This window comes from Anabrus simplex, chromosome 1, assembly GCF_040414725.1.
Source record: "Anabrus simplex isolate iqAnaSimp1 chromosome 1, ASM4041472v1, whole genome shotgun sequence".
NCBI lineage: Eukaryota > Metazoa > Arthropoda > Insecta > Orthoptera > Tettigoniidae > Anabrus > Anabrus simplex.
Window position 1 is genome coordinate 218609632 of NC_090265.1, and position 27067 is coordinate 218636698.

Sequence of the window (27067 nt, forward strand, 5' to 3'; positions counted from 1 at the left end):
TTGTACACCACACCCGGGAAACTGGAGTTGGGAAATGATGATGATGATGATGATGATGATGATGATGATGACGACGACGAGTATGTCTTCAGGCCTAACAGCTCCACAGCAGACCTTATCTTCAGTGTCCATATGTTTATGGAAAAATATTGGAAAAGAGGCAAAGATCTGTTTATGGTTTTCCTTGACATTAAGAAGGCATATGATAGCGTTGCAAGAGAGAAGATATGGAAATACCTGAGAAAAAGAATGTGCCAGAGGGATTGGTGAGGAAAGTTCAGATGCTGTATTAGAACTGTACCAGCTGTGTGTGATTGGGTGATGGACATTCACCCTGGTTCAAGACCGAATGTGCAGTCCAGCAAGGCAGTGCATTATCCCCATTATTGTTTATCACCATCATGGATGACATAATGAACAACATCAAGAAAACCTCTGGTGAACTAAATGCAATGGTCTTCGCTGATGATGTTATGATCTGGGGAGAAACTGAGGAAGAAGTACAGTCGAGACTTGATGAATGGAAGGTTAAGTTCCAGGAGTTCAATCTCAAGATATGCGAACTCAAAACAGTAGTGATGGCATTAAACAGAGAGGGACAACCAGTGAACATAATGCTAGTAAACCATCCACTAGAAAGTGTAGAAAACTTTACATACCTCGGCACACTAGCCACAAAGAAGGTGGCAAATAGAGTACAGAAGAGCTCTTACTTTTACCAGCAAGTACGAACACTCCTCTGGGATCCCAAAGTACCAACAAAATCAAAGCTGGTGATGTTCAATCAGTTCTTCATACCAATCTTAACCTATGGCATTGCAACCTGCACCCTCACTAAGAAAGACTCATCAAGGTTGCAGGCATCTGAGATGAAGTTCCTTAGGTACCCCTTCTTCTTCTTCTTCTTCTTCTTCTTCTTCTTCTTCTTCTTCTTCTTCTTCTTCTTCTTCTTCTTTTCTAGCCTATTTCAATCCACTGCTGGATATAGGCCTCTTCCATATGCTTCCGTCGTCTTCGGTCTTGAGCCACTTGGAACCAGCGTGTTCCAGCCAACAGCTTTATGTCGTCGAGCCATCTCTTTTGGGATCTTCCAATGCCTCTCTTGTGTTCCCATGGTCTCCAGTGAACAATCCTAGAGGTCCACGTGTTGTAGTCTTGTCGAGCTACGTGTCCTACCCATTGCCATTTTAGTCTTGCTACTCTCTCTAGGATGTCTGTTACATTAGTTCTTCTCCTGATGTCCTCTGAATGGATCTTATCCCTAAGGCTGATCCCTAGCATCTGTTGCTCCATGGGTCGTTGTGTTCGCTGAAGCTTGCGAGCACTTTCCTTCATCAGAGTCATCGTTTCTAGGCCGTAAGTAGTAACTCGCAGCACGCACGTATTATAAATCTTTGTCTTCAGGTTAATTGGAACATCCATGTTGATGAGGATGAATCTTAGTTTTCGGAATGCTGTCCAACTCATACCTATTCTGCAAGGAATTTCTGCTCGTTGGTTGTCTTTTCCAAGTTTTATCTTGTGTCCAAGATAGATGTACTCATCGACAGCTTCTATATATTGGTTTCCCATTTTAAGTGGTCGACTGTCTGGGCTTAGTATTTTCGTTTTATTAATGTTCATTTCCAAACCAATCTTAGCAGAGGCAGTTTTTAATTCTTGGATCATGCTTTCTAGCTCGTCTATTATGAGCCCAATGTCATTGGCAAAATGCAGGTGGTTCAAATATAACCCGTTTATTTTTATTCCTTTGTTCCTTTATTATCCCAATGAAGGGTTTTGAATATATCTCCCAAGGCAAGGGTAAACAGCTTTGGAGAGATTGTGTCACCTTGTCAAACTCCTTTGCCAACTGGGATTTTATTGGTGATGAGATCTTCGTCCACTCTGACTACCATTGTTGCTTGATCATAAATGTTTTCCAGGAGCTTTATATACCTTGAGTTTATCATGGCATTTGAATTGACTTCATGATTGCCCAAATCTCCACCGAGTCAAAAGCCTTCTTATAATCAGTGAAGGCCGGATGAATCTTGATGTTGTACTCAGTGGTTTTCTCAAGAAGAAGACGAATAGTCTGGATGTGTTCAACAGTTGAGAAACCTTTACGAAATCCCACTTGCTCGGCAGGTTGATAAAAATCCAGTTCTCTTGTGAGGCGGTTGGTTACAATTTTAGTCAGGAGCTTGTAGAGGTGTGATAACAAACTCACAGGACGATAGTTCTCAAAATTTTCCTTATCACCTTTCTTGAAGAGAAGTATCACTTTAGCATTTTTCCAACTTTCTGGTATTCTTCCAGAGTTAATACACTTGTTGATGAGTATTCTCATGGCAGTTCCTTCCACCTAATTTCAGCATTTCATTCGTTATTTTATCCTCCCCAGGGGATTTTTTATTCCTTAGTTGTTTAAGTGCATTTTCAATCTCAGCAGTGATTACTTCCGGTGTTACTTCATGTGTATAATTCCGGGCTAGTTGTTCATCACTGGGTGGTTTATTAATGGTTGATGTATATAGCTTGTAGTAGAAATCTATAATAACTTCAGTAATGTTTTGCCTATCTGTGACTATTTCTCCATTTTGGTTCTTAAGTTTTGTAATTTTTGGTCTTCCTGTAGGCATGTTGTTTTTTAAAATCTTCATGTTTTTATTTTCTTCAATTGTCTGCATGATCATGTTGTTATTAAATTTCCTTAGATCTTTTCTTATTTCCTTGCGAATGGTCTTGTTAAGATTTTTGTATTCTGCTGTATCCCTGTCCATTGTCTTCCTGTCCTTAATGAACTGCATGGTATTAAGTGAAAGTCGGCTCCTCTTATTAGTTTTCTTCAATGGGATCTCCTTTGCTGCATTTTGAATACTGACTGTAATTTTCTCATTAAGTTCGTTCACGTCCAAGTATTTCAAATCTTCTGTTGGGTTAATTTTTCTGGTAAGAGCTTGTTGAAATGATGATTGATGTTTTTCTAAGTCCTCTACTCTTGGAAAAGTGTACCCCCTTGTCATTTTGGACCGTTCAAGTTTGAGGTCAAATGTGAAGGTTGCTCGAACTAGCCTATGGTCGCTTCCTGTATCAAATCTGTTGAGAACAGTAACATCTGTACAATATTTTTTCTTGTTGGTCAGGATAAAAATCTATCTCTTTCTTGGTTTGTCCATCGGTGCTCTTCCATGTCCATTTTCATTGGATGGGCTGTTTAAAGAAAGTATTCATGTAATAGAGATTTTCAGCTGTGAGATATTCTAGCAATCTTTCTCCTCTTTCGTTTAGATCGCCTAGTCCATATGTACCAATGTTCTCTGGGTCTCTGATTTCCTTTTGACCCACTTTTGCATTGAAGTCTCCAATGATGATACAGAATTGTGTCTTTTCTGAATTTTTCACTTTGGTGATATCTTCATACAGCTGTTCCACTTCCTCTTCATCAGAAGTACTGGTTGGAGCATAGACGTGTATGACTTGTATGGAGAATTTACTATTCAATTTGAGGACGATATATATCACTCTGAAAGACACAAATCATCTTGTGTATGAATTCTTTGATATTTTTATTGACAAGAATAGCAACCCCATGTGTAGAAGCATCCCCGTTATTTCGTAAGATGACATGACCTGATGGAAGGGTCTCAGCTTTTTCTCCTTGAAGGCGAGTCTCGCAAATACCCAGAATATCCCATTTTATGTCATGCAGTTCTTGTTCTAGCCTTTCCAGGTCTTCAGCTAGTCTCATAGTTCTTATGTTGTATGTGGCTATTCTTACTTTCTTAGTCATTCTTTTCGAATTTTTGCCTCCCCCAGAATCCTTGAGGCAGACTGACTTATTGTCAGTGTGAGATTCTGAGTCTTTCACTCTACTCACCTGGGGTAGTTTCGTTTGAAAATTCGAAGTCATAGGAGTTTATGGAAGGTGTTTGGCAATAAAACACCATGCTTGCCAGACGTGTTGGTGAGTTGTGATTCAGCCGCCCCTAACATGGGGAACAAACACTGTCGGCAGCCCTGAAGATGGTTTTCCGTGGTTCCCCGCTTTTACACCAGGCAAGTGCTGGGGCTGCACCTTACTATTCTCCCGTCACCGAGAGAACCGAACGTGATGTAAACAAAGAAAAATGTGTATCCGTATGTATCTATCCGCGGTCTAAACGCTGATTGGAGAATCACTGCTCTACTCCCGGACACATGGCAGGAACCACGTGGCCAGTCTTGAAACGGTCGTTACTTCGCTCGATTGCGGCGATTACATCAGGATTAGCTCTACATAGACTGTTGCCGGATACCACTGACGTCAACATGTACAGTAGTTGACAGGCAATTGTGATGCGGATTACAGCACAAATTATACTCTCTGTCCACGAAAAATGAACAACAATGAATGATAAATGGCATCTCGATATCAGAAAAGAAAGGTAGATATGAATTTATGGCCGAAACGTAAATACGTAATAAATCAATCATAACAGCGCATATAAGTAAAACTTCACACATTTAATATTCTACCGAGGAACTTAGAAGAGGCAATATTAAAACATTAAAATGTACAGTACCGGTACTTTACCTAATCAGAATATGATAAAGGACGAACGCCTTCCAAGTAAGCGCTTCTTCGATTTCCCAGGTGTTCTTACCAAACCTTGGTGCAGTCGTTCGCTGCGCGCGGTATTAATGCTCCACTCCGAAACACAAGTGAACTCGGATGTCAGCTTCGCAAATCCTTTAAAGTTAAAGTCTGGTATTTCTTACAAAATTTATGAAACACATTCAATGCAATTGCCTTCTCGTCACTTTTCAAAGATTTCCCTTTGCAATGCTTAACGAACTCAACTCGGTGATCCACATTGCACAAGAACAAGTAATGTCTCACTCACTCACTTACGCACTGTACTGCTTGCTTCCCAAGCTCACAGCTTAACAAAATGGCGGGTCAAGCATGAGCGAATGCGTCCCTTGTGCTCTTCAATTTGAAATGCTTGTTTATATTAAATAACATTGAGTACAAATAGTTTTTTGTATATTTCTCTGACTTAAATTATTTGAGGAATTATATTTCGGACATTTTGCATCTAGGATCGCATTAGCCATGATGTGGCTAACGAACTAGTTTCATGTCTCCGCATAGGTGTCCCGCGGCAGTACTAACCAATAAACGTTAACCCAAGCACGTGCTTATGTTTACATCACGACTGGTTCTCTGGGTGAAATCTGTATAGGCCGTGGCTGCTTCCTTCTCACTCCCAACCCTTTCCTGTACAAGTCAATACGAGTGGGAAAATGATACAATCTTCTTAAATGTAACATGCGCAAATAAAATGACTGTAGTTTTTATAACATTTTAACACAAAAATGTAAAATTTCCAGTCTTTTAGGGCCATAACAGTAATAGGCAATCCCAAAACCTCTCATGGCTTAATGTATGTAAGGTGCAACGTTTGTTCTGGTCTCGATAACATATTCGTATACGATAATATTAAAATACCGTACTAAATTTGTGTTAAGAAGGAGCAGTTTTGATTCCTGCCTGAAAGCTGAACTGACACTAGGAACACGATGAAGACCCAGTGCGGTGGATTTGGTCAAAACTAGCAAAAAACTGCCAGGAACTGGACCCAGGCCTCTTACAGACAAACATATAAGAGACGCAAAAAATAAAAATATATCGGTAATAAAGGCAAGAACTTACATTTATTATGGAGAGGAAATCAAAACAAAAGGTTGCATAGGTAAAACAAGGGGGCCAAAAATCAAATAGCTAATATTAATAATATGTGGCCCATAATCAAAATACATCAGACTCATTGATTACAGCACCTTCACACACACTTACCTTCATAAAAGACGTGACGAAAAGTTTGGAATAAGGACTTGGCATCTATATTAATAAATTGAAGAATATGAATTCAGGTGGGTACAAAACATTTCTTTGTAGCACGTCAGGTCAAGACAGTCATAAGTTTAGAGAGTAATAGCATCTCATCATAACATACTCTCATTCAATTCCTCAGTTAAGACACAAAGACTCCCAACAATAAAATCACATCCCCAGAGAATACAATCACATAAAGTAAAAGGAGCATAAAATGGGAGAAGAGGGAAGGGTGCACTGAGCTCTTAAAATTCAACCAGAGAGAAAAAAGGGGAAAGGGGCGGTTACCATGGTTTCACGCAAAACAACAAAAATATGTAAAGGCAACCCTCAAGGAATAAAACATATTAAACTAGAAAATAGGTAAGGAAAGCCAATGACGGCAATGTGAAATGAGCAATAAATAAGTAAATTAGGCACTAAAGGTATCACGAATTAAGCGTCAGAACCACCCACGCTCACACAGAGACCAAGGGGTCAGGTCATCGCAAATAAAGGGATCTATAAGAGCGTCAACGCACAGCACATAATAAAATAAACAACCGCTCTCAAGCTCAGACAATATGAACCAGAAAGTGGTCCATCAAAGAGACGAAGTGTCTCCAACACGTAACACACAGAAGCAGGCAAATCGCGTTGTTAGCTTGAATTCATGCCAGGTCTATGAAATGGACATGAATTATACAGAACATGCGATAAAATAATACAACATGAGCTCGAGCAGAATGTTAATGAAGCGACATGAGAAAAATGTCTCTGCCGGCACACAGCAAACAATCACATACACACACATGAATCCGTGTTACCTTCAATTCTCAAAATAAACACATTGGATCAGTAAAAGAAAATCAAGGTTAACACATGAATAAATTAGAAAAAACACGTTATGAAGGAAGCCTTTATAACCCAACTAAAAGAAGATTTAAGAAAAATAAATACCTCGGTTATATAAGCAATAAACATTCTCTAAAGGTTGAGATGTGTACAAAGACATCTTGAATTTCTTAAAATATCGTTTATATGCCACAAAGGCGACTTGGAAATCCCGTCCTTCCATCTTCTCAAGTCAAAAATCTCCAAAAAACCAACCAGAAAGATAATCCAACAAGACGGGGCAGAAAAGAAATGCTTTGACCTATCCTCTCGTATGAGATGCCATCTGTCAGAATAGGGAAAGATTACATAGTAACTACACATGATGGGAAAGAGTAATAGTTCATAGATACAAGAGTTCGCTAGGAACGTGAAGACATCAGAAAAACTAAACGTACCATAAAATGATATGGTGCGGTTGAAAGCCCAGTAGCTATACAATGCCCTGAGGGAAGTGCTGAAAACCAGTTTGGTGATACAATCGAATATAGTAAAAGATATAAACATCTAACCCTGTACATAATATAGACCTTTTACAAGTATGAACATTTGACGAAACTCATTCAGTCTTCAAGTAGAACTGTCAAAATGCGCTCTGTCTCCTTCCAATTGTTGTGGCCACTCTCTGCTTTATGATTTCCGAGGATTCTCAAAAAATACCACCCGAATGTGATGCTAAGGTGGTCCCTTATGCAAGTTCACCACCGATTGCTTTTCCAGAACAGTACTTGCTCTAATTATCGCAATGACAGGACGTTGACACCAGGGTCCATAAGTATGCCGTAGCCGTCCCTTTGTGAGATACAGTTTCTTGAAAAATGCTTGATCGAGGATTTGGCGTTGATGGGACTGAAATTTCTGGACGGTTGATCCAGGAAATTGTTTCTTCGAGGGACGGATAATGTAGGATTTTTACTACGTAATTTAATTAGGATACTCGCGGGACCACGTAATTTGAACTGATAATCTGGGAAAACATAGTTTCCGGGGTTGTATAATTGAGGTTCTACTGTATATGTCAAATTCAATTTCTGAGAGGTTGAAAACAAAAATGCCTCCCATCTTTCTCTTAAGTGCCTTCCCACCCCTGGATTCTGTTTCCTGCTATCTGCCTTTCTTACCCTTCTTTTTCACATGCTGACAAACTGGTGTTCTGTAACAACATAGCTGGTGTTTTTAACCATTATGAATGTCTCATATAAACCTCAGGAGCGGAGAATTTTTATTAATAGTTCGAAATGAAGGTTAAAGGTGGTTCTGTTGCACAGTAGCAGTTTTCTGCGTGCTATTCCTGTAGGTCATTCAGTCCCTTTTATAAAAGACAGATGATACTCTGAAAGTTCTGCTAGAGAAGGTATCTGGAATGTAAATGGGGCATTTGTGATAATTTAAATGTGCTCTCTATTCTTCTAGGCCAGCAAACTGCATTAATTAATATGATAAATTTCACACAATGTGCATTTAGTCCTTACAGAAACTTGTTAAAGAGTTTTGTCTTTTGTTGCACAGCATCAGATGATATCGGTCACCATAGGCTCTGCATAATTTACACTTGCAGTTATCGTCCGGGTCATGGAATTTATCTGTTAGGCATATCCGATGATGGAAACCATGTACGGCATATCTTGTCAATACATGACGTAGGTCATTTCTGGCTTGTGTCCATTCCCTATATATCATTGCATTGCATCGCCAGCAAACTGTATTTACTAAATATCCCTGTTTCTTTTTTGAATAGGACAGTAGGGCTAAATCAGTGTATTGAAGGAGAAAAAATTGGCCGCAAAGGAGCAATTTAGTTCCTGGAGAAAGAAATGTGATGTATGAACTATTGGTTTCTCTTTCTAATGCACTTCTGCCACCACTCCATATTAAATTAGACCTGATGAAGCAATATGTTACTGCTGTGAATAAGGACAGTGACTGTTTCAACTTTCTTGTTACAAAGTTCCCGATCAAAAAATTAAGCACCGAGCTCGATAGCTGCAGTCGCTTATGTGCGGCCAGTATCCAGTAATCGGGAGATAGTGGGTTCGAGCCCCACTGTCGGCAGCCCTGAAGACCGTTTTCAGTGGTTTCCCATTTTCACACCAGGCAAATGCCGGGGCTGTACCTTAATTAAGGCCACGGCCACTTCCTTCCAATTCCTAGGCCTTTCCTATCCCATCGTCACCATAAGACCTATCTGTGTCGGTGCGACATAAAGCAAATAGCAAAAGTGAAGCTAAGATGACAGCAGGTATTTTTTATGGTCCCTAGTTTTGTGAACTTGTGCAGGACGAGACCTTTCTCCGGTTGATGTCCCAGCTAGAGAAGTCAGCATGGTTCGTATACAGAAAAGTGACAGAAAACTTTCTTGGCAACAAGAAATCTGAGAACAATAAGGAAACTGTGGAGGAAATGTTACAGAATTTTAGAAATTTTTGGTGTAGAATGAATGTTAAAGTGCATTTTCTCCACAAAAGAGAATCTTGGTGCATTGAGTGAAGAACAAGGAGAGCAGCTTCATAAAGACATGAAACAATAGAAACCTGCTATCAAGGCCATTGGGATGTGTCAATGATGGTGTCTTAGTTGTATGCCTTTAACCCCTCAAGCTTGACATTGTCAAACTCCAGGCTGCACCTACACATGCTTTCACTTTACAATGGCGAAAAATGAAAGTATCCTCCTAATCAATACATCATATATTCCGTCATTAGACGGAGTAAACAAGTTCAGACATGTTTTGGCTCGTTTGAGCCATCTTCAGTGAAAAAAATAGGGGGGTTGGAATAATTTACATAATATGAGTTGAAAAAATGCTAAAAAACATAATGAAAGCGCAAATGAAAAAACAAACAAAAGAGAGCCTATACACAACCATTCCACACTTTTTACTTATCAACCCATGTTTCTCATACAACCTCATTTTTTCCATTACAGATTAGAACTTCATTGACGGTTTCCATTAGATTACTACAATTTACTATGCATCTGTCTTCTACCTAACACAGCTTCTCATATTTTTATATGCGGCTCTTCCGACCCCTCTATAATAAGGCAACACACCAGCCAACATTATGAAACAATAATGAAGAAAGGGACCGCTAGATTGAGAAGATATTGAGAATGCTGCTATTTCTAAAGCCTTAAATTTCATGGTGTTTTTTTCCTTATCACAGGCTTTTCGCCTGCACGTTAATTCAGGCTTGGTTTCTCTCAAAATGTTTGCTCCCGCTCTCCTCCTGACCAATTTGATGTGATTGGTTTCCACTAGGATGATTTTGACAGCGATTTCAAACTGTTTTGTCATTTTTATAAACCAATAATTTGTAAACTATGAGGTCCACAACCTCACCATGTGCTACTATTATTCATTTCCATCTGCATCATTTGTTTTCTCATTCCCTTGTTTCTTAGGTTAACGCAGTTTTTAGTATCAATTATTATTTCAAATTAACACCTGTTTCACTGAATTTTGTCACAATAAGTTGTTTTTTGCTCTGCATATTGATGTAAATATTGTATATTTGTGCTAATTTTGTTTCCGTATAGGCTCTCTTTTGTTTGTTTTTTCATTTGCGCTTTCATTATGTTTTTTAGCATTTTTTCAACTCATATTATGTAAATTATTCCAACCCCCCTATTTTTTTCACTGAAGATGGCTCAAACGAGCCGAAACATGTCTGAACTTGTTTACTCCGTCTAATGGCGGAATATATGATGTATTGATTAGGAGGATACTTTCATTTTTCGCTTTTGTAAAGTGAAAACCGTCAATACGGAATGATTCTAATATCTTGTAATACACACGCTTTATTTCTAGCCTACTCCCAAAGCTGAATGTGGTATCATATGAATTTTGCTATAATTTACAAATGGGCAGCTGAGAAATTGTCAGAAAATGCACAATAACATATTACATAACCTAATTATCCCTGGACAACAGCACGTTAGTAATGTGACTTTATGTAGTAGTCACCCCATGTGTTCGCACTTCTCAGCATATTATCATGAACTACGTCATCAGAGTCACTGTCTTCACTGGAAGTTATAGCAAACTCATCCTGTTTATTACTCTCACACTCTGAATTACTTTCACTGTTTTTATTAATGAGTAAATTAGCTATTTCTGCATCACCAACGACTCCATCATGACCTGCCATGTTTACAAACTTGAACATCTGTGCAAACTTTAAAAAAAAAAAATGACTCTGAAGGCTTGGCAATAACAGATAGCTGGGAGTATAGCTGAAATTTGCCTCTTCCTACCATCTTACGATAAAGCAAATAACTATTAGAAAATCCACGTAGCAGAGCATTAGGCACACCGTTGCGCCACACACGCCAGAGGGATGTATCATATATATTATATTTAAAATATAACTACATTATAGACAAGGCTTTTGGGCTTATGCCGTGTCAAGAAAATAAGGTGAAATTCTTTACGTTTTGCAGAGAACTGTGCTCTACGTCATCAGAAGAAATCTCGACTGTCCACGAGAAAAGCTTCTTAAACAATGACTTTTTGAAATTTAGACGTTATAATAGAAGCGGAAATGTTACGTTCATTCATCACCAGATGGCTCCCTGGATGTGGCACAGTGCTGGCGTTCAAAGCAGAAGCTGACCGAACCATCAGAATCAGTCTAAGAGGGTGACGTAACATGTGTACGTAACATGACATTGACAGGTGTACGACATAGACACAAGCCTGGAATGAATCATCTGGCGATGAGGAACGTACAAATTTGGAAAACACTGAGACGAAATAACAATAGTGAAGGGACAGGGAAGGGAACTACCTACGTAAATCCTTAATGGTTGGCAACCAGGTATTACTTAATTGATAGCCAGTGTCCCTGTTGAAATTGTCCCAGTTGTCTGCGAAACATAAAGAATTTCACCTTATTTTCTTGACACGGTATAAGCCCAAAAGCCTATACAGTACCATGTCTGTAAGTACGGATCGTGAAAGCATCAATGGTAGCATTATAACTACATTATTAAATTTGATTTGATTTTGTTCAAAAATCTAGCCTGGCATAGAAAAAACAGATTTTAATTCAGAACATTCATATTATATACACAATCAAAGTCGAAAAAGAAAATAAAAAAAACAAGTGTTTTTTTTGTAGACCAGTGAATCAATCAAATGACCATTCATTATTATAATTTAATGTAAGATAATTTCATCCAATTAGTGCTTGTAAAAGACGAAGGTTGCATTTGAGGTATACAAATTTATCCCAATTGGTACAAGGCCTGAGATCAGCTCTGGAGTGATAGTGATTTATGATGATGAATTACATGAATGAAAATTAGAGATGTAAATGAATAAAAACTCTGATTGTGTTGGTAATTGTTATTTATAAAGGGAAAAGTGATGAGATTATATCCATTTAATAAATAATAATAATCGTATGGCCTCAGCTACCGTTTGCAGACATTTCGATTTGACGCCATCTGGCTGTCTGCTTGTCAATTTCGACGTTCCGGTTTACTCTGTCTGCCATCTAGCGGACCTAGAGTAAACCGGATCTCTCTTGGGCGTCTATGGCTGAGATTTAATTAATTTTGTCGGGTAAATACCAAATGTATCACCAGAGATCTTTTACATGCCGACATCGTACGACATGGAGTGTCGAATGGACTTTTTTCCGCCCTTCAAAAATCCGACTACCTCTGCCGGGTTTGAACCCGCTATCTTGGGATCCGGAGGCCGACACTCTACCACGGACCCACAGAGGCAGCTATCCATTTAATGAAAGGATAAGGAAGAAGAATGCCGAGTTCTAAGAGTAGTTGCTGTCTTCCATAAGGAAGAAGAATGCCGAGTTCTAAGAGTAGTTGCTGTCTTCCATCCCTCTGTTTAATGCTATAGTGATAATAATATCCTTTAAATTTATAATAGAACAAGATTTTACAGTACTGTCTTCAAATGCTTTCAGGAACAGGGTAAAAATAGAAGATTCCATGGCACAGTACAGCACTCCACGCAGTCATGTCATGAAGGATGGTCTGGTAAGTTACATTTCCAAGTGTTTGCACTTTAGTTATCAGTTTATATTAAGAAAGAAAAAAAAAGTGACTTTTATACACTTCAGTTTGAACTCATTAATGATCTTTTCATATGGGAAAAGGAACTAAATCTTATGATTTTTGAAGATCAGATCTTAGTAACAATACTCCATGAATAACTTCATTATATAATTTCTTAATCCAACTTTTGATGACTTACCCAATCTTTAAGAGAAAACTGCATTATATGCATGAGATTAAATTGCAACTTATGTAGAATTACATAGGATGATTGTTTATTAGCAGCACCAGTGATGTAGCACCAACCGTGAAACAGAACCAGGCAATGTTGTTTAGACAAAAGTTGGGTTAAATGCCTACCATCCCTCCGAACAAATGAACATGGCCTTCCCCCTCTATGTGTGTGTACAGTGATGAGAGGAACTGACCATTTGTGAATGAATGGTCACAGAATACAGTCACAATGTTTACGAAGCCACAGAAGAGACGGGATAAAAAGTGAATGTGTTTGAGGACAATGTCATCAAGGAGTGCAAGGGGTTCCTGCATTACCTTACTGAACAGTAGAAACATGGTAAGAGCCTTCAGAGAAGTACATGAAAATGTGTCAGAAATGCCTCAGTCTGGTCATCCATCAAAAGTGATTATGATATACAGACTGTGTCCACATTAATGGAGACGGAATGGAACTTCACAATTCGTGAGTTAGCCCAAGATATATGCGACTAGCCCCTTCTACGGGGAATGCCAAAAATTGCCTCTAGAGGGTTCCACATGATTTAGTGGAAAGGCAGCTATGAATACAATATGACACTGTTCATACTTGCTTGCAGTACTATGAGTGTGAAGGAGAGCCCTTATTATGGCAGATCATTGCCATTGGTGAGACCTAGGCCAGATCTTATGAACGAAAGCTAAAACACCATTCGAGCGAGTGGCATCAATACTGGTCACCACAAAGAACAATAGTTCGGCAGACACCCATCAATGTGAAAGATGTAGTATTCTTGCTTATGATTTGATTGTGCCTGTAAAGCATACCATTTCCCAAGGCAGACCGTTAATGTGGAGTACTAGTGTTTGTTTCTGGAAAGCAATCTGCAGAAAATGATGACCACTTTATGCATAACATCCCCGTCATTCTGCTCAACAATGAAAGGGTGCGTGCAACAGGATTGGTGTCTGATTTATTCAGTTGCTGGGGTTGGGAAGTGCTCTACCACCCCTATACCCTTGGATGTAAGTCCCTGTGGTTTCAACCTAATCCTTAAAATGAAGGAACCTCTGTGTGGGGTTTACAGATAAATGCCACAGAATAGAAACCTGCTATTATACAGTGTGTAATTCACAGTTGCCTGGCATTGTGTTTCTTTATTAACTACAGTATTATTTTTGCTATGAATGTGAGTGGCCCACTGTGGTCCCTAACTAGTTAGGGGAAAGATTCTAAAGTATAACTGGCTGAGTCAGCAAAGAGGATGCATCTGGATATGTTAGGAATGAGATTTTAATAAGGGGAGATAATGAGGAAAAGATGCAAGATTATAAAGTGTTCTTTACAGGTGTTAGGATTGTTTAGAATGGAAAATTCTAAATTCTCATGGTGGGAATTAGATATTTTTCACCAATAGAGCATGTCAAAAACAGGTCAGATGTAAGGCTTTTCAGGCGTTTGCTCTATTAACCAGCATTTCGTCTTAGGTCTGGGAATTTAGAATTTTCCATTCGGAATTGCTAGGCGGGCAATAATTCCATTGTGGAGATTTGTCTCCCGTATGCAGTTATCAGATTGTGCCTCTTATAATGGGCTTCTGATAAGTTCACCTGCATACACCTCAGCGTCAGTGGGTAGGGTCTGACACATCCCACTCTGATGAGTCTAGTGTCAGACCTAAGACAAAATGCTGGTTAATAGAGCAAACGCCTGAAAAGCCATACATCTGACCTGTTTTAGGACTGTTTATCAAAAATACTATTGCACACAACATAGAGTTTCTGTTGAACACATAAATGAGCAAATGATGTGGGTAGATTTAGCAGTTGGTGGAATTAGGGTGAGATTTAGACGGTGTTAAGCATCATGCAGCTATTTGCCAATTTTAAGTTTTGAGCAAAATGCGTTCAAAGGGTTTTCATATTTAAAATCATCTTAGAAGAGATATTTTAGTCAAGATAAATCAAAATTTGACACAGTTACTTATTGTAGTATGCAAATGTAATCATTCACAAGAAAATACATTCAGTGCAATGTTTTCTCTGTTTTTCTCAAATTTAACATGGCCATATTTGCAGTTTATGGACCAAAGATATGCATCAAGTGGCTAAGCACCAAACTGTACCAGTGAGCTTGTTGATGTTTAGTGCTATGGAACATGTAATTATGCTACAAGTTAAGCACCACTGTGTGAGATTTTGTTGTTAATAACCAAGAACAAGTAACACAATATTAGGTTTTCCATATGTATTACTATTTTATTACCTCAGTATTTCACAGAAACATATATTAACAAGACTATATCAATAGTGCAAATTGTTTACTAGTTATTGCACATTCAGATTTTAAAGCAAATACAATGCAGTTGCAGAAATGTGAAGGAAAACATATTCTCAGACACATTACAATTGGACACAATAGTTTTTCATTTCTTACACACTCACTTTACTGTTTAAAATTGAGGTTTTTATCAAAACATATAGATCATTTAAAGTATTTTGTATGTGTGTTCTCACAGGATGATAGTATAGTAAGCGAGACTGAATCGAGTTGCAACAAAGCTAATGCAGTGAACTTATATAGTTGTGATCAACATTACTCTGTAAGAAAAACGCCAGCTCCCAGGCAAAGCTACCTTTACACCAGTCTTGTTTCAGACCAATGTTGCTGTGTGGAAGTAAAAGCTGGATGGACTCAGGATATCTTATTCATAAGTTAGAAGTAACAGACATGAAAGTTGCAAGAATGATCACTGGTACAAACAGGTGGGAACAACGGCAGAAGGGTACTCGGAATGAGGAGATAAAGGCTTGGTTAGGAATGCACTTGATGGATGAAGTGATACACACAAACCAGCTTTGATGGTGGGATCATGTGAGGCGAATGGAGGAGGATAGGCTACCTAGGAGAATAAAGGACATGGTCCTTGAGGTTAAGAGAAGTAGGGAGGGGGACCAAGGCAATGATGGTTAGACTCTGTTTCTAATGATTTAAAGATGAGTGGTATGGAACCAAAGAAGGCCAGAAAGCTATTTACAAATACAAGATTGCTGAGGCATTTAGTAAATTCACAAAGGATTGCAGACTGAATGCTGAAAGGCATAACATTCAATAATGTTGAACTTGCCCACTTACTAGAAGGAAACATGCGTGGTGGACTGAAGACTGTGACAACACAATAACTAAAAGACAGGCAGCCTGGAAGAAATGGAACTCTAAAAAGACCAAGGAGAATATATATTGGGAGAGCTTACTGGAACAAAGGAAACTTACAACGAAGATAATACAAGGATCCAAACAGGCTTTCACACACAATCAACTAATCCAAATCAGAGAGAGCTTCATTAAAAATAAATCCAGAGACTTCTAGAAAACTTTCAAGCAGACACTTGTAAAATACACTCCAGCAATTCTTCACTTCAGAGATTTGCAGGGCAAACTGGCTTTTAACAAGTACAGCTGCCGCCTCTTAGCCCAGTACTTTAAGAATTTACTCAATTGTGATCCACCCTGCAAGGATTTTGATTACAAACGAACTGCACAGAACCCATACTTGCTGCCTCCTTCACAGAAAGTAGTTTGTGAAATCATTCAACTTCTTAAGAACAATAAAGCAGCCGGAGAGGATTCTATTGTTGGTGAACTCTGGAAATATGTTGGAAGCACTGCCATGGACAAGCTCACAGAGATCATACAGAAGATGTGGGAAACAGAGAAATTACCACCTGATTGGACCTCAGCTCATAAGAAAGGAGACTTTACTGACCTAAACAACTACCATGGGATTTCTCTCGTCCTGGTAACATACTCTATTTTTTCCAATGCGTTACTAACATGGGCAGAAAGGCAAATTGACAATCAACTCGGAGAATATCTGGGAGACTTCAGGAAGAGCCAATCCGGTGCTGAACAGATCCTCAACATTAAAACTGTACTTGCATATTCCAAAATGAGAAACCACAAGGTGGTCGTACCTTTGTTGATTTTCGGAAGGCCTACAACTGCGTTGATAGAGAAATATGTAATAAAAATTCTCCAGGAACTGGGATTAGACAACAAAACTCGCAGACTCTTTCTAGAAACCTTCATTAACACCCATTCCAAGCTCACCTTTAGAGGTGAGGTCTCTTAAAAGGTTTGAGATAAAAACAGGGGTGAGACAAGAGGATGGACTTTCCCTACTTCTCTTCAACTGTGTCCTTGCAAATGTTGTGAGAGAATGGCGCAAAGAACTGTCATACGTACGACATCGTAACTGGTATAAAACGTTCAATTATTGTGTTTAATACATTTTAATTGTAGTTTATTTGATGCTAAATCATGTTTTACATTTAATAAAAAATAAATAGTACATGATTTCCCTGTAAATATGTTGTATAAATTTGTATAACCTCAATTACCTATTGTGTATAAGTTTAACTTCAAAATCTACATAGTCGAAAGCCGTAGAGAATTCCATAATGTTCGTATGCTAGACCTATTGTACTATAATTTGGTATATATGAAGGGTTCTGGAAACTTACTGTAAGGTTTTATTATCCATATGCATGTAGAGACATTAGGAATGTTGGAGAAATTTCTGTGTGTATTAGTAAACAGAAAACAAAAGTTCGAGTTGGATCCATTACTGGAGTACTCCATTCGACTAGCTGGTCGATCGTTGTTTCAAGTGTGTTTTATTAGAGTGTTGTAAGAACCCTTCCAGAAATCAATAATTCTAGATGGTTGATCAAACAGTATATATATCGAGTCATTAGTGACTGAGGCAGTGAGTTCAAGAGAGTGTATGTTAGAGTGCACGAGTCAGTGTTGTTGATATCTGTACTTGTCAGAATCGACTTCAGGGTACTCCGCTATTAAGAGTTGCAGTGTCACTTGCTAGTATGTATAACGGTGTGTTGTGACTTACCATGTAAATAAAGTAATTTATACAAGGAAGTGAACGTGTTCTGGTGTGACATTTATTTACGTAAAATAAAATTGCATCACAGAATGATAAATTGGCGACTGCGACAGGATAGAACAGGACACTTCAAGACTCGACAATGAAGATCGAACAAATGACTGTGGCGATGTTACGGAAAGCGCTGGCATCCCGAGGTTTACCGACGGCTGGAAGCAAGATGGACCTACAGGAGAGCCTGCTCCAGGATTTGATAGACAATGAGGAGGACCCAGGCAGTTTCAGCTTCGAAGTCACCTCAGAGGAAGAAACCAACGACCGGGTAAGCATTATGTTCACACAACTAACTGCCTTGATCAAGGCCCAGTCTCAAAAAATAAAGGGGCAAATCAATTCTTTCGTCAAAGACCTGAAGGAAGATATTTCAAAAATTAATGATAAAATCAACAGCTTAGAATTAGACATAGATAAAGTAGTAAGTGATATGCACACCTTGGAAAACAAAGTCAAGGAGAAGATTGGAGAAATTGAGAGGGAATCCAACAATCTTAAAACTGAAGTAGGCCAGAAATTTACGAAGTTTGAATCCGAGGTTAATAGAAAAATTTTATCCCTGGAGAAAAACATTTCTATAGGCAGTAGTCAACCTGGCAGAAGTATGGACCTTCCCCTTGGGATACCAGTTGATCCCAGAGTTATCAAAGACAGCCTGACGGAATTTCATGGGAGGCTCGAGGAGTGCCCTAAAACTGTTTTTGCTAGTTGCTTTACGTCGCACCGATACAGATGGGTCTTATGGCGACGAAAACATTTCTAAAGACATCAGAGTCTCTACTGGGTAGGGCAAATATGCCTACAGAAATACACTTGCAAATTGTCAGCCAGCAACTAAAAGTGTCAGCAGGGGTTTGGTGGCAGAACATTAAGGGGCTCAGCCTCGATTGGGAGGAATACAAGAAAGAATTCATCCAGAGATTTGACTCGGAGGCTGTCCAAACTTCAGTACGAAAAGAGTTCCTAACTGAAGCACAACCCAGTGGAATAAAAGCAGGAGCTTTCGTAATTCAAAAACTTCAGCTGTTTAAGAGAGTCCGGGAAGGGGAGAATATTGATATGAGTGTCCCTTATATAATTGAGCTCCTACATGATAAGGTTCGATCACTTGTTAAGGTGGCACAACCAAAAACATTTGAAGAGCTCCGTCACATCGTAGCAAAATTAGACGAAGAAACAAGTTACCATGCCTCAAAAACGAAAACCTCAACAGCGGAAGAACCACGGAAATGCTACCGATGTGGGCGGACCGGGCATCTAAAAGACCGCTGCCCGGAAAACTAGATCGGGACCATTCGAGTCAGGGCAGGGATGGTTCTGGAAGAATGGAGAAACCCCAGAGACATTACACCTGGCTAGAAGGTGAACGTATTGGTCAAATCTATAGTGATGATGAACCTAATCCACCCCACCCGGCTATTAACTTGACGATAAATGACAGGCCTTCCATCGCTATCTTAGATACTCAAGCGTCACACTCATTTGTGAACATGATTGTAGCAAAATTATCAAATCCTGTTCGTCCTACTATGGTGGCAACAGTCAAGGAGGCAACCCATGACATACATTACAAGATTGAGGGTTGTACCTTTCTTCAAGCCAAGTGCTCTACTGAAGTCATAGATATACCAGTAAAGGTTGTCAAGGATTTGATACCTGACATAATATTAGGACACGACTTCTTAACTAAATATGGGGTAGTGATAGATTATACAGCCAATGAAATATTTTTTGGTAATAAAAACAGAATTAGGTTGGCATGGGTAGAAAATAAAGCCATTGAGTCGGAATCTTTGGAAACGAATGCATTGGCCGAAGTGAAAACAGGGCTGTTGAGGGTGGAGGAGAAGGAAGACCTTGAGAAGTTGCTGAAGAAGTTCCCTGAGGTCATTACTGATAGGATTGGATTTACCACAAAGGTAAACCATAAAATAATTTGTAAGGATAATGCACCTCTTAACCCAGGTAAACGAAAATTTGTGATAGAAAAAGTCAACGAAGTGGAAAACCAAGGATTGATTTAACCTTCAATATCAGGATGGGCTTCTCCAATAGTACTACCTAAGAAGAAAAATGGTGATTACCAACTTTGTGTAGACCTACGTCAGGTAAATAACAAGACTATATCAGATGCCTTCACCATGCTGGATCTTCGACATCTGATAAAGCAAGTGAGCGGGGCAAAAGTCTTCATTACCCTCGATTTGAACTCGGGCTACTGGCAAGTAGAAGTCGAAGAAGAGTCTCGACCAATGACTGCTTTCCACCCCAAGAGGACTCTATCAGTTCAGAGTCGTGCCCTTTGGTCTTAAGAATGCTCCAGCCACCTTTATGCGTCTGATGAACGAAGTCTTGTCTGGATACACAGGCAAATTTTGTCAGGTCTATCTGGACGACATCCTCATGTATAGCAAGGTGTTTTCGGACCACTTGAAACATCTAGCTAGAGTCTTAGAGAGATTGAGGATTCACGGACTTAGCTGCAAGTCAAGAAGTGTCGGTTCGCATCAAACTCAGGTGAGTACCTAGGTCATGTATTGACGGACAAAGGCTTGAAGGGACAGACTTAGAAGAATAGAGCCATTGAGGAACAGGAAAGGCCTGTTGGAACTGGCCTATCAACTAACAAAAAACACTTATAACAAAAAATGCCTGTCATGCAACTTGAAACTGAAGCACTACACATCAGTCATATGATAAGAAGCTCTGTATGCCATGGAGTGTCTTTCATTGCACTGAAGAGGTCTGATGTCGAAACTGGAGGTCAGAGAGAGAACAACTCTCAGGAAGATCTTAGGTCTAGTAAAGGAAGATGAATTCCATTGACGGCACAATTCCTAGCTCTACAAACATATAGAGAGACTCTGATTGTGCTAGGAAACAGATAGTAGCTTTCTAAGGCCATATAGTAAGGCTGCCTCCCAAAAGACGGACCAATCGCCTGTTCATATTCTGGCAGAACAAAAGGATTCATACCACTTGGCTGACAGAAACTGAGAAGAACATTGAAGAACTGGGAATATCAGATCTTCAAGACAGACGGTCTGTACGATACACCCTGAGATAAGTCCATGGATTTCAGAAAAAAACCCATAAGAAAGTTACCCCCTGGACAGATGAAGGAAAGGAGTTACACCAGCGGAAAATACGAGAATACTGGGCAAAAATCAAAGCCCAACAGTTTAACAAGCATGTCCAAAGTAGGCCCATTGGAACCAAGAAGAAGAAGAAGGATGTATGTCTAGAATGTTAATTTGATCAGTGCAAAGTTTGCTACTACCCTACCTCAATAAAATTTGGCATCTGGTTCTCAGAAATATTCACAAACTAAACTGATAATCCTCAAGAGCTGCAGAGAAAAAATTCCACTTTGATTACACTTAAGCTGTTTAAATTAATATATAAATAATGAAAATAGCGCACACAGCTGTTTGAGTATAAATCATCGAAGGCAGGCAGTTCAGGAGGAAGAACAGACTGACTGACTAGTACGGGCAGAAGGAGCAACGGAAAGAAGATGCACTGCCATCTTCATACGTGAACACTCTCTATATCAGACCCAGTTCTCCTAGGCCTATTTCTTCTTAGTACTGTCAGCGTCATTTCTAATTTCTAGCTTCATCAGATTAGTGGGCTTTCCCTCTCCTTGTGAGAGCCATTCTTGATGTGGGAAGTGTTTGGATGAGGATAAATACAAGAGAAGAGGTAAAGAAAGGATCACACTGATGGTAGATTATTAGGAAAACAGGAAAAAAGAAGAAACCAACAAGTTTAAGATAAGTAACAAACGTAACAGCTCGTGATGCATGTTAGGCTTGCAACAGTTGCCCAGCCAAATATCCTACAGATACTGGAGTATCACATGCTTGGTGTAATGACATCCTCAGCCGTATGCTTGGTTTCAATAACTCGGTCGATTACATCTTGGATCAGACAGCTCCTCAGCTGGTGTCGCAAGGCTGACTGAAGCCCATTCTAGCCCTCAGTCCAGAAATAAGTCCCTGAGGGATGAGTAATAGAAATGAAACAAAGAAACTATGACTATATGATATCAAAGATAGGAAATGAGCAAGGAAGACAAGGTCACATGTTAGTAAGAACACGGATGACAGGTTGTTATGAATAGAGGAGAGAGTGTAAAAGGACAAACACAAAATGACTCCCACATTTTCTTCATGCATGGACTTTTTTCCTCATTATCTTGAGTTTATCCAGGATTTTTAAAATACCTATAATTCATGTATAAGTAACTTCAGTGTTGGTGTATATAATGTGGTGAAAAGATCACTGCTCACGTGCACATTATGTTCATATCATACAAAAATGCCTTCCTAGCTGTAACAGTAATAATGAACACAAGATACGTAGAGTTCTTCATCCAAACAAGGTTCTTACAATCAAAATCAGTAGTGATTTGATTTACTCATTTTAATCATAAATTATTTTTATTCTTCTGTTGTAATATACAGAAAATTTGACTTTTCAAAACAAAAACCTAACTTTATTCTAACTTTCACTTCTTGCTATCCTCCTCCTCTCGCTCCTCCCCCGCTCTCCCTCCGGAATTTAATATAATATGGAATATACAATGAATAAGATATCAGGAGTTCATTGATATTTTGACCCTAGACAAACTACCTCAAAAAAATCATGATTTTGCCTTCATTCAGATCAGCAATAATTTTGTTTTTTGCTATAGGAAAGTTATGACTGGTTGAAAAGATTTATGAAACGACGACAAAGACAGCTTTCTTCAAGCCAGCATGAAACTTCGAGCATTTCTGCTTACTTCTCACCAGTTTCTCCATCACCTAAGATATCCAGGTGAGTAGATTTCAAGTATAAGAATTGTGTTGTAAAGAGCCAGTACATGTAAGAATTCCTGTCATTCTTACTGAAGAATGAAGAACTGAGCTTCTGAGTTGCAGAAGTTGTACTCCTTTAACAGGCAAGAATATATTTATGTAGAAATAAAAGGATTTGTGATGTAATTCTTATAGTCGTGCCATTATTCTGAATACTGTATAAGCAAGTGGTCAAATAAATGGTCCTGATAGTAAGGTTACTAGTCATTATGGAATATGAATAGGCTTTTTGCTCATATTCCAAGTCTTGTCCCTACTTGAACAATGGTGGCTTGGGCTATCCAATCCACTGATGGTCCTCAAAACCATTCAAATGAAAATTCTACAAGTAAGGCTAGTAATCTGTTTCACAGACATATACTGAGCATGCACACAATTTTCAATAAGCCTTGAGCTGGCGAGGAACTGTGGAACCAGTCTAAACTTAACTGGGTGAAGACAGACTCTTTGGACATATTTTGAGACAACAATCACGACACAGTCCATTTGTTTAAAGTAATAAACTTCATGGTAGGGCTCCGTATTGAGTTAAGACTTAACTTAAAAATGAGTACAATTTTATTGATCCACCTTCTCAATACTTAAAATCATTTAACGTTTGTTAAAACATTATAGGTACCAGTTTCGGTCCGTTTTTTGGACCATCATCAGCCTAGCCAAGAATACAAGCAAAGACATAATCTAAAATAAAATGATGTGGATGAAAAGGGGGGATGGGATGGTAATGGAATGACATATAAAAGTAAAAACCTTATACAATGTTACAATAAATGTGGCCAGAACAAATTAAAATTAACAGAAGTATAAAAGCATTGTGATGTCATTTAAAGTCACTTGATGACAAAGTCTTGGATTAACGGTTGAACTTGTGTTGCACACTTAAAATTGAGTGAAATCTTATGTGAATTCTTGTGTTTCTGGAAGGTTCTAGAAGCAAGTTCCACAGTGGCGCAGAGGGAATAATCCAAAATGACCAGTATAGAATTGACGAATTGAGAAGGCTGGACTTGTTTTTATGTAGCGTAAATAATTGCTGTTTTTAAGGTAGTCTCAATTCAGTCGGAACCCATGAACCTGAAGAGCAAAACGGAATTAACGTGAAAGATCTTATAGAAGAAAAACAAAGGGAAGGGGGCAAAATAACGGGTACTCACCTTGCGCTATTTGTGGACAAGCTGCAGGAATGAGTGCAACAGACAGAGTGAGTGTCACGCAGAATAGATCAGCAGAGGAGGAGAGGGAATGGTTCAGGGCGGGTTGGAGGAGAGGAAATTTAATGGTATTTGTGGTGGTGGGGGACCTTTAATGGATTTAAAGAAAGTGTTATGAACAGCTGATTTGTTTTTCCTATAGTGGGAGATGAAATAAAATAAAATATTGGGTTTCTCGGTAATTTCATTAAGGTTGTAGTTGGCATTAAAATATTGATCCAGATGTATGTAAAAGCTTTCAGTTATGTTGAGAAGAGGTCCCTTTTTTGCTATTTCGAGTATGTCCATATCTGTTTCGATGTTGGTAAAACTATGGTTATAATCAACCATATGTTGGCCGATGGCTGAAAATTTGTTGTATTTGATCGCGTTGAAATGCTCAGAATATCTAATACTGAAGCTCCTACCGGTCTGCCCTATGTAGGAAATATTAGAACATGTGTTACATCTAATTCTGTAAACACCTGATTTTGAGTACCTGTTTATTTTATTAATATGTGAAGTATTATGTAAGATGTGCATGATGTTGTTGCTGGTTTTGAAGGCTATTTTCATGCCTTTCTTCTTTAGAACATTAGTGATCATGTGAATACCACTGACATAGGTAAAAGTGGAGAAAGAATCGTGTTTGGATGGTTCTTTTTTAAGCGTGGTCTTAGGTCGGAATTTGTGTTTACTGATGATATTTTCTATGAATTGATTATTAAAACCATTGAATCTAGCAATGTGGCGGATAGTATTCAGTTCTGTGTGGAAATCTTTTTTATTCATGGGTATATTGAATGCTCTGTGTATTAGACTGTTGTAGGTTGCTTTTTTGTGGGGGAAGGGATAAAATGAATCTTGTCGGATTGTGACGGCCGAATGGGTGGGTTTTCTGTATATCTTATAGGTTAAGGATTCCTGTTGTCTAGTGATGGTTAGATCCAAGAAATTGATTTTTTGATCTACTTCTGACTCTAAAGTGAATTTAATGTGAGGATCGATGTCATTTAATGTTATAAGTGTGGTGTTAGCATCTTGCAGTTTTTCGTTAATAACTACAAGGACATCGTCGACATATCTGGCCCAGAAGAGGATGTTGTCAAATTTATTATTGATTTTTGTATTCTCGAGAAAGTCTAAATAGATTTCCGCGAGAATCCCGGAAGCCGGTGAGCCCATTGCTAGGCTGTTTTGTTGGTAAATAGTACCATTAAACGTAAAAAAGTTATTGTTAACTACCAATTTGAGCAATGTAATAAAGTCTTGGATTTCAAGTTTACTCAGGTGACCGCTACTTTGTAGGTTATTTTTGATGATGGGAATTAGTTTAGAAATTGGTATACTGGGGTACATATTAACAATGTCAAAGGAATGAAGTGAATAGTCAGGTCGCATGTTAAAGTTATTAAGTTTGTCTATTAATTCGAAGGAGTTTCTAACCGACTTCTTGGATGAAAATAGATAATTTTTACGTAAAAACTTTTGGATAAATTGCGTAGTTTTATATAGGGGACTCGGTCTAAAGTTGATAATTGGACGAATGGGCACACTGGCTATATGAATTTTAGGAAGAGCTCTAGCCGTAGGAAGTCCGGGGTTCATACTAATAAGCTGGCTTTTTTCCTGTTCAGTGAGCAAAAAGGAAGAGTTTTTTAAGATTTGTTTTAAGAGTCTTTGGATTCTTTGTGTAGGGTCTTTTTTAACTATGGAGAAGGAGTTATCTTTAAAGAAATCAGATGTTTTGCTGATGTATATAGAATATAGCAGCAACCGGAGAAATATATCCAGGAGCTTCTATCAGCAGTGTTGTGGAAAACGTAGAAGCAGCAACTAGGAACTTCGGGAGCGGCGATGCAGTGCTTATCATCGGTGGGACGAACGACGTAGCTCGCGACGACGCCAAGAATGTAAGATCACAACTTAAGAATGTAAGATCACAACTTAAACATACACTAGGGAAGCTGACCCACACTAACATTTTTGTAGTGAACGTGCCCCACAGGCATGATTTGAGTAGAGACTCGTGTGTGAACATTGAAGTGGACAAGGTGAATACAGATATTGTTAAAATTTGTAAACATTTTCGGAATACTCAGGTTATTGAATGCAGCAGTTTTGAGAGATACTGTTATACAAAACATGGCCTCCATCTAAACAATTCAGGTAAACGAAAGATAGCAAATATTGTTCTAGATTTTATTAATCTTAAGATATGTACTGTAGAACAGGCAACTCCCTTGAGTTATAATACTGACCAGGAAAACTAGTAGAAAGAGCCAGCTGTACTTCAAGCTGGCTCAGTCAACCAGAAAAAGAAACGCAGGATAGTAAGGAATTTCAAGTTACCCAATTGCAACAGTCAAGTTTTAGGGAGGAAGGGGGTCTGAGATTGCTCTTGGTAAACTGTCAAAGTGTAGTAAATAAACAATTAAAATTCGGTGCACGGAATCTTATGAGACTGATGTGGTGATAGGAGTGGAATCGTGGTTGAAAGAAGGGGTGGGTAATAGAGAAGTATTTCCAGAAGGGTACACAGTCTATCGTAGAGACCGGGGAGATAAAAAGGGAGGGGGGGTGTTTATTCTGGTGAAGGAAACTTACTGTTCACATGAATGGTTTACCGATGAAAGGGATGAAATATTAGGGATAAAATTAGTTTGTGATAATATGAAGGAGGTGGGAATTATAGGAACATACAGGCCTGGAAGAGAGGAAAGAGACATGGAAATCTTTGAAAAAATAATAGATTATACTCGTAAAAACAATAATAATGATATGGTAATAATTGGGGGAGATCTAAATTTGCCTGAAGTTGAATGGAAAGGAGCTGCAAGTGAAGCCCGTGAACAGAAACTGGCAAATAAGTTAATTTGGGAGGGAGGATTTACACAAGTGGTACAAGAACCGACTCGTCTCAATAACTTACTAGATGTATTCTTGGTTAAACCATGGGAATTTGTTGATAAAACTGAGGTAATTGTAGGAATAGGAGACCATAAGGCTGTAATAATGGATGTAGGACTCGTACCAAAAAGGCTTAATAAGAGGGTTACACAAGACAAGAAATTGTACAGA

The 27067-nt window shown here is 38.7% G+C and overlaps 1 protein-coding gene across 3 annotated transcripts in view; it reads left to right on the top strand.

Annotated features, from left to right (window-relative positions):
- LOC136864143 (uncharacterized) overlaps positions 1-27067 on the top strand; it is a 624111-nt gene that overhangs the window by 538943 nt on the left and 58101 nt on the right. For 2 of the 3 annotated variants that reach the window (XM_067140781.2, XM_067140790.2), the window contains exons 23-24: positions 12670-12742; positions 22631-22755. In XM_067140781.2, coding sequence (XP_066996882.2) covers positions 12670-12742; positions 22631-22755 — 198 coding nt within the window. Of the gene's footprint in view, positions 1-12669; positions 12743-22630; positions 22756-27067 lie in introns of those variants that run through there. The other variant, XR_010859277.2, reaches the window with a different exon arrangement.